Raw genomic sequence first — 13,983 nt, forward strand, 5'->3', positions numbered from 1 at the left:
GCTGTGAAATTCCAATTTTGGATTCTTCATTCTTAAGAGTTTGATTTTGGCGTAAAGGACTAACAAAACATCTGGAGCCTCATGATCTGGCAATCCCTCAGGTTAAGGATGATCTTCATTTCATCACTCAGTCTTCCTGGAGTCTACAGTGTTAAATATACATATATTAGAACCATTACAGCTGCATTTTAATCAGTTTTTTCTTATATAGTAAATTACCTACGCTGCAACAGACAAAACACCATGAACATAGTCGTAACTGGCTTTTAGAGGCATGAGACTGCTATTTGGGAGTGCAGCTGCTCAAGACAGCTCTGGCAGATAGTAAAACTGAACCACTTTGATGCCGGACTGACACAAACACTGAAACATGTGAGATGTGCAGTGAGTTTGGTCCAGTAATGGAGTCCAATTGTGCACATTCTTGTTATCACATGATCTGTTAAAATAAAATCCACATCACTTTTTATTGCGCATGCTGGAATTTATACAAGTTTCCATCACAGTTTATGCACATTTTTTCTTATTGGATAAAATTTGGATTTCATTTATTTTCTACCACTTTTCCGGGGCCGTGTCACGGAAGCAGCAGTCTTAGGAGAGAACCCCAGACTTCCCTCTCCCCAGACACTTCCTCCAGCTCCTCCGGGGGATCCAGAGGCCTTCCCAGGCCAGCCGAGAGACATAGTCCCTCCAGCGTGTCCTGGGTCTTCCCCGGGACCTCCTCCTGGTGGCACATGCCTGGAACACCTCCCTTGGTAGGCGTCCAGGAGGCATCCGAAACAAATGCCCGAGCCACCTCAGCTGACTTCTCTGAATGTGGAGGAGCAGCGGCTCTACTCCGAGCTCTACCCGAGTGTCAGAGCTCCTCACCCTACCCATAAGTTTGCGCCCTGCCACCCTTTGAAGGAAACTCATTTTGGCCGCTTGTATCCGAGATCTTGTCCTTTTGGTCATGACCCAAAGCTCATGACCATAGGTGAGAGTAGGAGTGTAGACTGAACGGTAAATCGAGAGCTTTACCTTTTGGCTCAGCTCCTTCTTTACCACAACGGACCAGTACGTTGACCGCATTACTGCTGCCGCTGCACCAATCTGCCTGTCAATCTCACGCTCCATCCTTCCCTCACTCTTAAACAAAACCCCAAGACACTTGAACTCCTCCACATGGGGTAAGGACTTTCCTCCAACCTGGAGATGGCAAGCCACCTTTTTCCAGTGGAGCACCATGGCCTCGGACTTGGAGGTGATTCTCATCCCAGAAGAATTTGGATAAAAAAATAAATAAAAATAAAAAGTTTCTTACTACATTGTGCAAATAAGCTTTTTATGTGCATTTTCAAAACGTATGCCCACGTTGGCCTTTCCATTAAGCATTTATTTTATGTGATACTTAAAAATACACATAAAAAGTTGTATAAAAACAGTTATTAAATCAAAGCTGTGCATGAACAATAAAGGCTGACCTATGGCTGGTCTATACTTCTGCATCGAGTGATCGGCAAGACCTACAGAGCCTACCTTGTGTGTCGCCGTGCATTTATACTTCTGCACGCTGTTTGTTGCTCTGCAATAACACTTCCGAAACGCTGTCGAGTATCTTCACGGGTGTTTTGTTTTTTCTGAACACTACAAGTAGCTCAAACTCGCTCATTCAGAGGCGGGAACCGGTGTCATGAGAAATCGAGTCCCCCCTGACAACTGGAGTTGAAATGGGTGTAGTTTGTAGCGCCTGACTAATTTCTATATCTATCTATCTATCTATCTATCTATCTATCTATCTATCTATCTATCTATCTATCTATGCAGCAGAATCTCATTTAAATTAATGTAATTTAAAAGAGCGTTATAATGACAAAACTATTTTAAATTATGTATTTTGTATACAGATGCACAACAAAAGGCATGTGTTGTGGCATGGAGAATTTCTCGTTCATGCTTTTAATTTAGATAGCCTACGACGTCCTACCACTTCATATGTAAATACAATGTTACATATAAATACATAAAAAAAGATCAAAAAGACATCATCAGACGTTTGCAAATGTTTCGATTATTTAAACTATGCATGTCTTTAACTTGTAGTTACCGATAATAATGTTACTAATATGATTAGTCTTGTTAAAATCTCAAGACTGAGAATAGACTATCAAAAGCACCAAATATGAGTATAATTGCACTGTGGAGAAGAATAGCTTTTGATCAGGCATTCAACGCAGATGATCCATTGGGGTCCTAAACAGATTCGATTGCAAGGGGGAACTTAATTTCTCACCACACCGGCAGACGTGCAACAACTTTAATCATAAGGTAAACACAAAATAAAAGCTTCCATCTGGAGCTCCTTAACGGGATTCGACACTTGTAAACAATCCCTTCAACGGGTTAACGGCTGCCAGCATCACCCACACTCGTCACAGCGACCAAGCTGACCAATCACAGCTTGCGCTACGCGTCATTGCGATGTTTAGTTACATTTTTGAGAGGTGTGCGAGATGTATGCGATTGTGCGCAGGCTGAACTGAAGCATACACTTGACGCAGAAATAAAAATCAGCCTTTATGCCTTTATACTTCTGTGTCAAGCGAACGAGTATGGTCCGGCGCAGCCTTTGCGTGGTCCCAGACCCCTCGCCGATGCGCACCTCTCTAAAAAAAAATTTAACTACACATGGCAACTACTCGTAGCACAAGCTCTGTGATTGGTCAGTTTTGTAGCTGTGACGAGTATGGGCAGTTATAAGAGCTGCGAGCCCGATAGACCAGGCCAAGATGGAAACTTTTGTTTTGTGTTTACCTTATGATTAAAGTTGTTGCACATCCGCCGGTCCTGCCTCTGAACGAGCAAGGTTTAGCTACTTGTACATTAAGGTAGCATTCAGAAAAAACAAAACACTCGCGAAGAATCTTGACACTTAGGAACATAGAAACCTACCGCAGCTAGAATTTCGCAAGTGCTATTGCAGAGCAACACAAACAGCATGCAGAAGTATAAATGCACGGACACGCAAGGCATATGCAGTGGGTCACGCCAATCACTCGAAGGAAGCTTTAAGCTGCAGGTTGCAATCCACTTTTGGCCACCGGTGTCGCTAACAAGCACTTCTAAGTTTTTCATCTGCTGTTTTTTAAATGCCAATGTCCATGAGAAGAAAAAGTGGTGTGCACGTGCTGCTGTCAAATGTGCTCGCACGGTTTAATTTTTTATTACAAAAAAAAAATCTTTATAATACAACTTTTCTTTGAACACTGTAGCCCAATTGTATCAGACAGAGTGACAGAACGAGGCAAGGTAAAGCAGACAGGTTTCACAGGCTCTCTTGATCACAGTTTCCTGTAGTTGAGTACCGCCTCATCCATCATTTTTGTTTTGTTCTCCGAGAAAGGCAGTAAGGAGCCTCTACATATGCTGCTTCCCCATTACGACATCACTTCCCGTCCACGACAAGCCCGTTCCCTAAAACATGTCCAACGCGTTTTCACAGCAACTGAAAGCAGATCTTCAGAACAACACATCCTTTTTAAGCTTTTATTTTTTTCATATAAATTACTCTTTAAAACAGGGGAAAGATGGGTTTGAGTGTGTTTCTCTTGCTTGGTTTGCTGACTATGGGATTTTGCTCTCGCCATTGCACAAAGTTTGCATTCAGACATACTGTATTTCAAAATGGGATGCATGTTTGACTAGTTTTCAGTTAGAGAGTAGTCATCAGCAAGGTTAAAAAAGTATAATGGGCATTTTTATTCTTATCTCCCGCCCAGCCCCTCTTCGTTCTCCATTCCAAAACACAGTCATTGTCTGTCAGTTCTAACCGCAATTTCTTGGGGGGCGTAGAAGATCGCAGGAAGTTCCTCGCACAATTGCAAAACAATAGTCAATGCCAACCGTCTTGGGTGTTGGACAGTGGTGTTGCCGCACCGCACCGCTTCGCCATTCCACCTCCTCCATCAGTATTTCGCCCTCTTCAAAATGTTCACATGTCATTGGCCAGCTCCTCGGTTTCTGTGGACACATCTCCATTGACCGCAATCTTCATGTTCTCCTCGTAGCCCGGAGGCATGAAGGCCAGTGTATAGGGGTAGATTTTATGACACTCCGCTCTGTACGACTCGGCAGTTTCTTTAGCTTCTCCGAGGCTGCCATTTTGCAGGCCTTCCAAAACCTCCGTGCAGATCTGTAAAATCAATACAGATGCATTGCTGTAACATATCTTTCTTTCTCGGGTTAATTCACTGATTAGAACGGTAAACTGCTTAATTCACAGATTCTTAAACCAGCATGTGAAAAGTGTTCATTCTAACATCTAATTTTGATTTAGTTTTAGTATTTTGACTAAAATGCCATTTATTTTCAGTCTTGTTTTAGTCAAATAAATTGAATACAATTTTAGTCAACTAAATGTACTCTAGTAGATTTAGTCAAAGTTCCTTTAAGGCAAGTCATTTCTCTCGGCGACCATCTTTAAAACACATCTCGGGCAATATGCTCGGGCATTCTGTCTGAATGGGGAAACTTTAAATTTCCCAAAACTATTTGCCAAGCTTAGGATTACATTACATATTTCTCAAAAGAATTTACATTAGAATTACATTTTTAAGGTTGCCCAAGCTAATGCACACTCAAAAACAACGAGATCACGACACCAACCTCATTTATGGCAGTTTTACCCATTACAATCTACTGCAGGGGTGTCCAAACTACAGCCCGCAAGCCATCTGCGGCCCGCAATCAGTTTTGTGGCGGCCCGCGAGGCTTTTTATAAATATCAATAGAATCTGGCCCACTATACAAAAATGAACGTAATTCAATAAATAACCACCGGACGTCGCTATCACATGCCTGCAATTAGGCAGCAGTTCCTGTTATAAAGTAAAACGAACCTAACAAACTGATGGAAACATGATTCAGGGCTCGACAGACTGCCCGATGTTCCGGGGCCAGCGTGCGAGACGCTCAGGCCAGTGTACAGAATGTTACTGGCCCGATAGGCTGCGACTGTCTGTCAATTGCATGCAAATACAATCTTAGGGTGCTTTCACACATAGACGTTTGTTTCGGTATCTGTCTCGTTTCTCCCATTAGCGCAGTTCGTTTGGCATTTGTGAATTCAGCAATCACGCTCACATCCGCGCCAAATCAATTGGTCCGAGATCGCCTGAATGAGATGGTCTCTGCTCGATTAAGCCGATCGAGTGTAGTGACAAAACAAAACATTCCAACAAACTAACGACCCATATACACATATATATGCGTGTCTGTGTGATGTATGTAATATTTGGCCCTGGACAATGTTTTTTTTTTTTTACATTTGGCCCTCGGCCCAAAAAGTTTGGACACTCCTGATCTACTGGATAATGCTTTATCCGATCATTTTAGTCTTTTAAAGTAACTCACAAATTGGTCTTGATTGCGAATCTCCTCCAAAAATGAAAGCGACTCTTTGTTTACAGGTTTGTGGGTGTTTGAGTGGTTGCGCTCATGTGATGTGCGTTTCACAGGACGGACTGTACCTCGCATTCGTTTCATACAAATAACAAAACCAAAAATCTTTTGTTTTCAAGTGCACTTGATTCATTTAAAAGTACAGATTTCAAGCTTTATGTGGATATATTGTTATGTTTGTGAAGCAAGTATTCGCTGAGATTTCAGTGTGTTTGTTGACGACAAAAATTCTCATAAAAGCACACATCTGGTCCGAGCTTCTTCCCTCAGAGAAACATCAGCCTATAGCGATCGATGATTGGCTCCATGTGCTAGTAGGCAGGGCTTCATTCGCCATATTGACCATTACACTTTTCCCCATTCAAAACTATATGAGTGACGAGTCTTGTGTATTCTATAATCTTTGATTTAGTTGACTAAAATCTAACCAATGGGCTATTCAGGCACCGATAAACATCTAGTGAAAGGTTTGTGTCACTATTTTCAATTTTGTAAGGTTTCTTTTACACCATTGATGTTGTAATGTAATTAAAATATAATCAGATAAATGGACCTAAGCTTTCATTAAGTTGTTCAAGCGTAAAATGAAGTAAAAGACCAGGTAAACAAGTGCGTCAGAAACAGCAGGAAACTTCATTGAAAAATACTGTGGCAAAATAAATTTCCATATTTGACAAGCCACTGAAAAAGGGAATTTAATTATGTGCTTCTTGTCTGGTTTGATATCCATATGAAGTATATCAATCAGGCAGTGAACATAACTGATTTTTAATGAAATTTTGCAATTTTGTAATGGCATGACAGTTCACCAGAATCGCTTAAATTAAAAGTTTGTGTGCATATGCACCATTTAGTTTCATAATAATTTATTAATTATCCATATCTTTAAAAATTCTGAGAAAACTAATTAGCAAAAACAATATATTAAGGTTTGAACAACACAAGCTCAGATTTAACAGTTGTGGTGTAACATTAGGCCTAAATAAACACCTTAAAATGCATTCTTTTTAACAAATCAGTTATTTATATCATTCTTTGTTCTTTCAAGCAGATATATTTATCAAATCAATTTAATATTAATATAAATGCTCTTTTTTATTTTACTCTATCTATCTATCTATCTATCTATCTATCTATCTATCTATCTATCTATCTATATATCTTGCACTTATTTGATACTATTTATGACCTGTAACGATATGCTTTCTACTGTTATGCATGTTGTATGTTTATGTTATTTTGTTTATACACTTTGACTCGTCAATCCAGTTACCTTTACATGTACACACACATGGCTGTACCTGACTGTCTTGTTCTTTTTCTGTTGTTTGTTTTTCTCTTTCCCATTTGTATTTGACTTCATGTCATGTAGTTTGTGTAATACCTTCCATAAAAAAAAAGATCTTTTAACAAACTGTCCCTCCATAAACATTTTAAATTCGCCTTCATCTGTTGACCAAAATGTCAGTTCGTCAGTTATTGCTATTCGATTTTATTTAGTTTCAGGTATAAACAGCAATCTCCCTTATCTACTTCTGATTTAAATTGACATTATTTGTTAAAACTTGGTGTAAACAGAGTCATGTAGTCCAATATATACCTGAATACTTCTGTTGTCGAGTGCTTCGTCAAGTGCTATAGCCAGTTCCACAGCTTTCTTCTGTGTTGAAGAATCTAAGTAGTACATCATTTTGGCAGCTGTAAAGGATAAAAAAAAAAAAAAACAGGTCAAAATGCAGTAAAAGCATCAGCTGACAAAAAGCTGTGTGTATAAAGTGTTGAACATGTGCACCTGCTACTCGGTGAGGGATGGAACTGGAGTGCTTGGTGAGGAAGGCCTGATTAAAACTCTTCGCATTACTTTCCCCAAACAGCCTGGAGATTTCCTGCTTGAGCACCATGCTGACTGATTCTGCTAGATCTTTGCTTTCAGACACTGTCAAAGGCGTGAAACATCATCAACCATTAGAAATACATACAAGGCAAATGAGGTGTCAAAATAAACAGGAGACAAAAGTGATCAAATGATCGAGTCTAAATAAAACCGAACCAAACTAATAGCAAAAAAGGCAATTTGGGTTTGCTCACCTCCTTTAAAGAAGCGCACTAGACACTGGTGTAGCCAAGGGTGGTCGGGGTCTATTGCATAAGCTCTCTTCACTGACTGCAGCATTAACAGGAACTTTTCTGTGTGGCAATTGGATGACGAAGAACATTAAAATCGAGAAGTGTGATTAAACAGAAGGAGCTACAAATGCATTACATACTGTGATACGTTTAAACAAAACTTTCGTAACAATTGTTAAAAATAAACAGAAAAAACTATTGTAAATGAGGGACTTTTATCCATTGGCTGTTAGATATGATGAAGGAATACCTGAGGTTTTAAAAAGGGAACACAAATTTTGCAAATGTTTTTTAACAATCAAAATACACATTTATTTTTTAAGGTTTCTCACATTTAAAAAAGGAATTAAACAAGTAATTTCTTCTTATTCTCCTTAAATATAAATGACCATTACATAAAGTTGAACAATGATATGTTTTGATCATTTTAGATCAAGGCATTTAGGAGAGCATCTTTAAAGGGATGGTTCACCTAAAAATTTTAAATCTCATTATTTACCCTCTCTTAGTACAAATCAGTTTAAGTTTCTTTCTTCTGTTGAACACAAAAAAAGATAATCTGAAGAAACCTGCAACCATGATAAGATAAGCAAATACTATGGAGGTCAATAGTTACAGTTTTTCAGCTTTCTTCAAAATATCTTCTTTTGTGTTCAACTAAAGAAAGAAACTTGTGACAGAAATGTGTAACTACTGGAGGGTAAATATATTTTTTTGGGGTGAACTATCCCTTAAAGCAGGGATCACCAAACTTGTTCCTGGAGGGCCGGTGTCCTGCAGATGTTAGCTCCAACCCTAATCAAACACACCTGAACAAGCTAATCAAGGTCTTACTAGGTATTCTTGAAACAATCAAGCAGGTGTGTTGAGGCAAGTTGGAGCTAAACCCTGCAGGAACACCGGCCCTCCAGGACCGGGATTGGTGACCCCTGCCTTAAAGTGTTAAAGTTACATCAATGTAAGAAAACAAATCTTAAATAAACTTTACTCCCTATCTAAAACACTTTGATCACTGAATTTTGTTGATAAATCAATATACATGAGGAATTTATAAGCAATAACAAGTTACACCTTTAAAGAATCATTAATTAAATCCATTTTATGGGATTAACTTATATTGTAGTTATTGTATTTTATACAATCAATTTCTCAGTATTTTTAAATAAAAGGGGTCAATGCAGTAATGTCTTAAGACATGGTAACAATCTAAACTTTTTCCTGTTATTTTGGAACATTTATTTTTATTATTTGTTTGCTTATTTAATAGGGACAATACACTTGACATTGTTATACAAAGACAACCGATGCCGCGCACATAATTTGCATCCCTCGTCCCTGGTCAGGATTTACATTAAAAAGATTTTTCGAATTAAAAAAAAAAAACACCACAAAAACAATACAATAAACATGTACAGTATATACAGAGCCAGCAACATAAAATGTAAGTCAATCTGCATACTAAAGAGAAATGTAAACTAGGGTTCCACGGTTTATCAGTACTATGGTAGTATTGTGATACTATGGCTCCAAAATGCTGCCGGTGCCACTGTAGTTTGTAAACGGTAGTATCGTCAATAATAATTCATCTACAATAAATAATGTTGCATGTTGAAAAGTCAGTAAAATGCTCACACGTTCGTGCAACAATAAACCATTTTATTTTAATTGTAGAGCACTTTAAGCTCACAAAACTGTAGAATTTGCACGTTTTCGAAAGCACATCTAAATCGGTTAATTTCTCTTCCTGTTAATATGATTTAGTAGCTACAACAACCATATCAAACTCTTTAAAAGAGCGACTCGCAAATTAAATTTTTAATTAATTTGCATTGTTACTTGATAAGACTGGGAAAAAAAAATTTATGAAAAACCCCAAATAGCAACAGGAAACATTGAAACAAATTTTGGACCACTTCACATGGGCTAACTTTTTTGGGGAAAAAAGCAAAATTTGTAGCAAAATTTCATTTGATATAATTTGTTTATTTTAATGTTTTTTTTTGTTGGTCAGTAATCTACAAAAGAAACAAAAAGAATGACTAAATTTTAGGTGACGTGGGGTGCAAATAATACTTTTTGGCCTGAGAGGAATTATGAATTACATTCAAGCAGGCCTGTTATAACATATAAAATATAGTATTTCTGACATTTTTTTATATAATTTGAGTTATGAATTACAGTATCGCAGTACTACTTGGTATGGTGATACTAGTATTGTATAGTAAGATTAATTAATGGTCTCATGACAACCCTAATGTAAACCTGACCAAGCTGAAAGAATAATACTTGATGTTCACACTGCTGTAAAGATTTCAATCATTGTTTCAGCTTTACAGAAAAAACTGGAGGTTCTGTTTGTAACTTTAAATCAACAGTAACTTTATATGGTTCTGCATCTGCGGATTCTACAATTCCCACTTACTGCTCTTCTAGTCTTTACCCCATCACTGTTATATAACAACTCACAAACTACCTTATGGGCAAGCCCATGTACACACTCAAACATGGTTTTAAAAAATGAAAACTTAAAAAAAAACTCAAAACTTAAGTTATTTTTTAAGAATTTGACAATGATTGACTGATTTATTACTTTTAACGTTTGTTTGTAAAGTGACATTAGAGGCTTAACAACTGACTGAGTAGCTTGACACCAGATAATTGCACAATAAGACATTTGTATTAATATCATAGCATGCACAAACATTTGCGCTGCTTTAAGAGATATAGTCTTATCATACAAAAGAAGTTTTAATTTGTCTTAATAGTCTTATGGGCATCAAACGTAAGCTTTAAGTCTATAGTGACACCTATAGTGATATTTCAATTTAACTCATTCACGAAAAACACATTGAAACTGTTTTGTTGTAATTTAGAGTCATATGGGGTGAATTTCCATCTGAGATCTTTTTTTTTTAAAAGACCATGAAGTTCACAACTGTGATGATGTACCTTTCCTAAAGTAGATCTCAAAGGCCAAAAGGTGTGTCTCTATCTTATTCTTCACCAGGTTTTTCAGCGGTGTCAGGAACTTCACAGCTTCATCTAATGGGTTCTCCACCTGCCAAACAAAAGAGAAACAGAGAAGCTTGTTATTCGCGTGCACAAAAACAGCTTTTGCGTTTCTTCAAATTCCCCTTCAGTTTCTAATAAAATAAAATAAAACAAAGAACTGTGTTGGAAAACTTTCTAGATCCAGATCTGAATCCGCAACTTCCACAAATGTGGCAAAACAAACACACCCTGGCCAGTTTCTCTGGTATGAGTTCCTCTTTAGGCCCGCCAATCTCTTCGTCATCATCCTCTTTTTTCTTTTTCTGGTTCTTCAACTGTTTCTCCTTCTCTGCGTTCTTCTTCTCCTCCTCCAGCTGTGCTTTTTTCTGCGCTCGCCTTTGCTTATTCCTTAATTTTTTCAGTTCTTTGTCAGTCAGATTCCCTATTTCAGAAAACGTAAGCCAACGTTAAGCACACTTCCTTCAGAAAACACACACACTTGAGTGATTAGCCTCAGTGAATTTACCAGTATCGGCCTGTAGCTCTTTGCTGTCATCTGTTAGCGGGTTGTCGTGCAGGTTGAGGTAGATTTGGATGGCGGTGTGTGAGGCTTTGAAGTAAAACGGGTGCATTCGTAACACGTCTTCCAGCTTGAGCAGGTCAACATAGGAACGCAGCGTCATCTTCCGCATGCAGTACGTATGGAAGTCAAACTGGTCATCTGTTATCTCTACAAAGTGCTGGAAGAAAGCAATGCATGACTGAGTCAATAACTGTGAAAAGTATCATATGAGGAAGTCAATTCAGCACACAAAGCCATGATAATACAACAAACAGGCACAATATACACAAGATATATCAAGGTCATGGTCTATTATTAACTCTCACCAAATGCCAAAAGTATTTAGAACAATGTCCCTCGGCATTTGGCTTTTATTCATTCTAACAATGCCGGAGCACACAATATGCTTTACAGAATCAAGTCTTCTAACTCTACAACTGTATAATCTGAGGTGCAGTACTGTGATCTTTTGACATGATCAGCTCAAGATAACAGTGTTTTTGTACATGCTGCTCAACAGTAAAAGTATTATATTTCTAAATAAATATTATTTTTTACAGCATAGTGATTTTTCTTAAATGATTTATTTTTTATCATTTCAATTAATATTATCATCATCATCCTTATTATTATTAATAAAAAAGGAATAAAAAACAAAAAAAGGAAAATAGGGAAAAAGCAATTGTCTATTGAATAAGTTCTCTTCACTGACTGCAGCATCAGTGAGAAGTGAGATTTAACAGAAGCTACAAATCATGCTTTACATATTATGATATGCTGAAACTAAAAGGAAAAAAAAATCTAAATCAGGGACTTTTACTCGTTGGATGTTAAATATAAGGCATCCCCGAGTTTTTAGAAAGGCAACACAAATTTTGCAAATGCTTTCAGAAAATCAGAATACACATTTCCTTTAAAAAGAATTCTCACATTTAAAAATTAATCTCTTCTTATTTCCCTTAAAAAAAAAAACAAGAAAAATGTCAGCATTTGAATTATTATTATTATTATTATTATTATTATTAGTAGTAGTAGTAGTAGTAGTATTAAATAAAAAAAAGACAGACAACAAATAAATGGAACAAAAAAAATGATCTTGATCATCTTGAACTGCATTTTTATCAGTTGAATTATTATTAAGAATAAGAAAAATAATGAAATTGAAAAGAAAGAGAAAAAATAAAGAAAGAAAAGGAAAGAAAAAAGAAGAAAAAATTAATAAGAAAAAAAGAACAAACTAGGTTTCCTTAATTTGCACATAGTTTCACGGCCAAATTTGGTATAATTTTTCAGTCACCAGCTATTGCAAAGATGTAATAAAAATGACCTGCTTGGAAAACAGTGCAAATTGCCTATAACCAGCAGTGCATAAGATTAAAGCAAAAATTTATAGTTGCTCAATATACATCTAAATTAATTAAATAAACCAGTGCAACTGTCTGAAACTGCAGCACATGCATTAACTTTCCAGCAACTCGAAACATAAGCTTTGTAATTTTACATTTGTAAAAAAGTAAAATATATATTACAGTTGTGCCGAAATCAAATGATTTAAAAAATATTTTAAAAATCGGTTTAAAAAAAAAAAGTTACAATCTTTAAAAAAAAATTTGATTTAATTTTAAGTCAAAACCACAAACATTATTTTAAACTGAAAGTAAAGACCACAAAGGCTCATGGTGGAAATGTGTGCAATGCAAACTCAAATGCAGTGTTAATTTTCTTAAAAACAATGTTCACCTCAAGGTTAGCAGAAATAGGATATATGCAGGAATCTTAAAGGTAATTTCAATACCTTTTTAAGACTTTTTAAAGACCTCAAAATATTTTAAGACCCCATCGCCACTTCAAGTTCTAATCAGTATCAAACCTTTCACCTAATAAACAGTTGAAGTTAAATAAATCAAAGCAGCACAACCATGCAACAGAACTCAGATAAGCTCGGAAGAAACAAAGCTTGAAATAATAAATTACGTGGATGACAGGCTTCAGCCACTGTTTAAACTCGTCTCTCTCCAACCAGGAGTACGCAAACTTTTATTTTCCCAATTTGCCATCTGTTTTGCTACATGTAGAGCATCACATCACCTTCCCACGTTTGTCGCAAATTACATGACATCACCCGGACAGAGGAGCTTAGCCAGAGGCACCCACCTGAAACAATCGCGTGGATCGAGAAAAATAAATATATTTATGCTTTTCTGGAGTCTGACACTTTGGATAACGCTTAAACAAAATTTAAGACCTCGTAAAAGCAAGATTAAGACTTTTTAATACCTTCTAAGGGCCTTAAATTTCCCATAATTCATTTAGCAACTTTTATTACTTTAAGACCCCTAGGACACCCGGAGAAAAAATTTGTAAACCCAAGCATAAATACCTCAGTATTATTAAATTCTTTTAGGCCATAAATCGTATATAAAAAAAAAAACATGTATATTTTTTAAAAGTATGATTTGCACTCAAAATTTAAATAAAATAATAATTAAAAGGTCTTTAGGAGTGCAAGCAACACATCCAATCTTTTCTTTAAAAGCAGAGAAACACTGACCCTTTCAATCTCGTGGCATTTTTTGAGTGCTTCTCCACATTTCTTCATGGATTTATAAGCCAGAGCGCATTCGGTCTGGAACCACATGCACTGCATCTCATTCAGATTCTCCACCGCAGATGCTCCCTCCTATAACACAGAATAACACCACAGTTAAATAAACCCCTACAAACAATAACCTCTGCATGGCCTCACAGCAAGAAAGTCACTGGTTTGAGTCCCAGCTGGATCAATTGGCATTTCTGTGTGGAGTTTGCATGTTCTCCAAAGGGATTCCTCCGGGGAATTCTGGTTTCCCCCACAGTTCAAA

The 13,983-nt window shown here is 37.0% G+C and overlaps 1 protein-coding gene across 1 annotated transcript in view; it reads right to left on the reverse strand.

Moving 5' to 3' along the window:
- Positions 1–3,171: 3,171 nt before the first annotated feature.
- LOC130228626 (N-alpha-acetyltransferase 15, NatA auxiliary subunit) overlaps positions 3,172–13,983 on the reverse strand; it is a 31,485-nt gene continuing 20,673 nt past the window's right edge. The window contains exons 13-20 of the mRNA XM_056457057.1: positions 13,674–13,802; positions 11,087–11,300; positions 10,809–11,002; positions 10,519–10,627; positions 7,531–7,629; positions 7,235–7,378; positions 7,043–7,140; positions 3,172–4,174 (exon numbers count right to left, since the gene is read on the reverse strand). Of these exons, the coding sequence (XP_056313032.1) occupies positions 3,974–4,174; positions 7,043–7,140; positions 7,235–7,378; positions 7,531–7,629; positions 10,519–10,627; positions 10,809–11,002; positions 11,087–11,300; positions 13,674–13,802 (1,188 nt within the window). The 3' untranslated portion in view covers positions 3,172–3,973. The remainder of the gene's footprint in view (positions 4,175–7,042; positions 7,141–7,234; positions 7,379–7,530; positions 7,630–10,518; positions 10,628–10,808; positions 11,003–11,086; positions 11,301–13,673; positions 13,803–13,983) is intronic.

The sequence above is a fragment of the Danio aesculapii genome, chromosome 1, assembly GCF_903798145.1.
Source record: "Danio aesculapii chromosome 1, fDanAes4.1, whole genome shotgun sequence".
NCBI classification, from domain to species: Eukaryota; Metazoa; Chordata; class Actinopteri; order Cypriniformes; family Danionidae; genus Danio; species Danio aesculapii.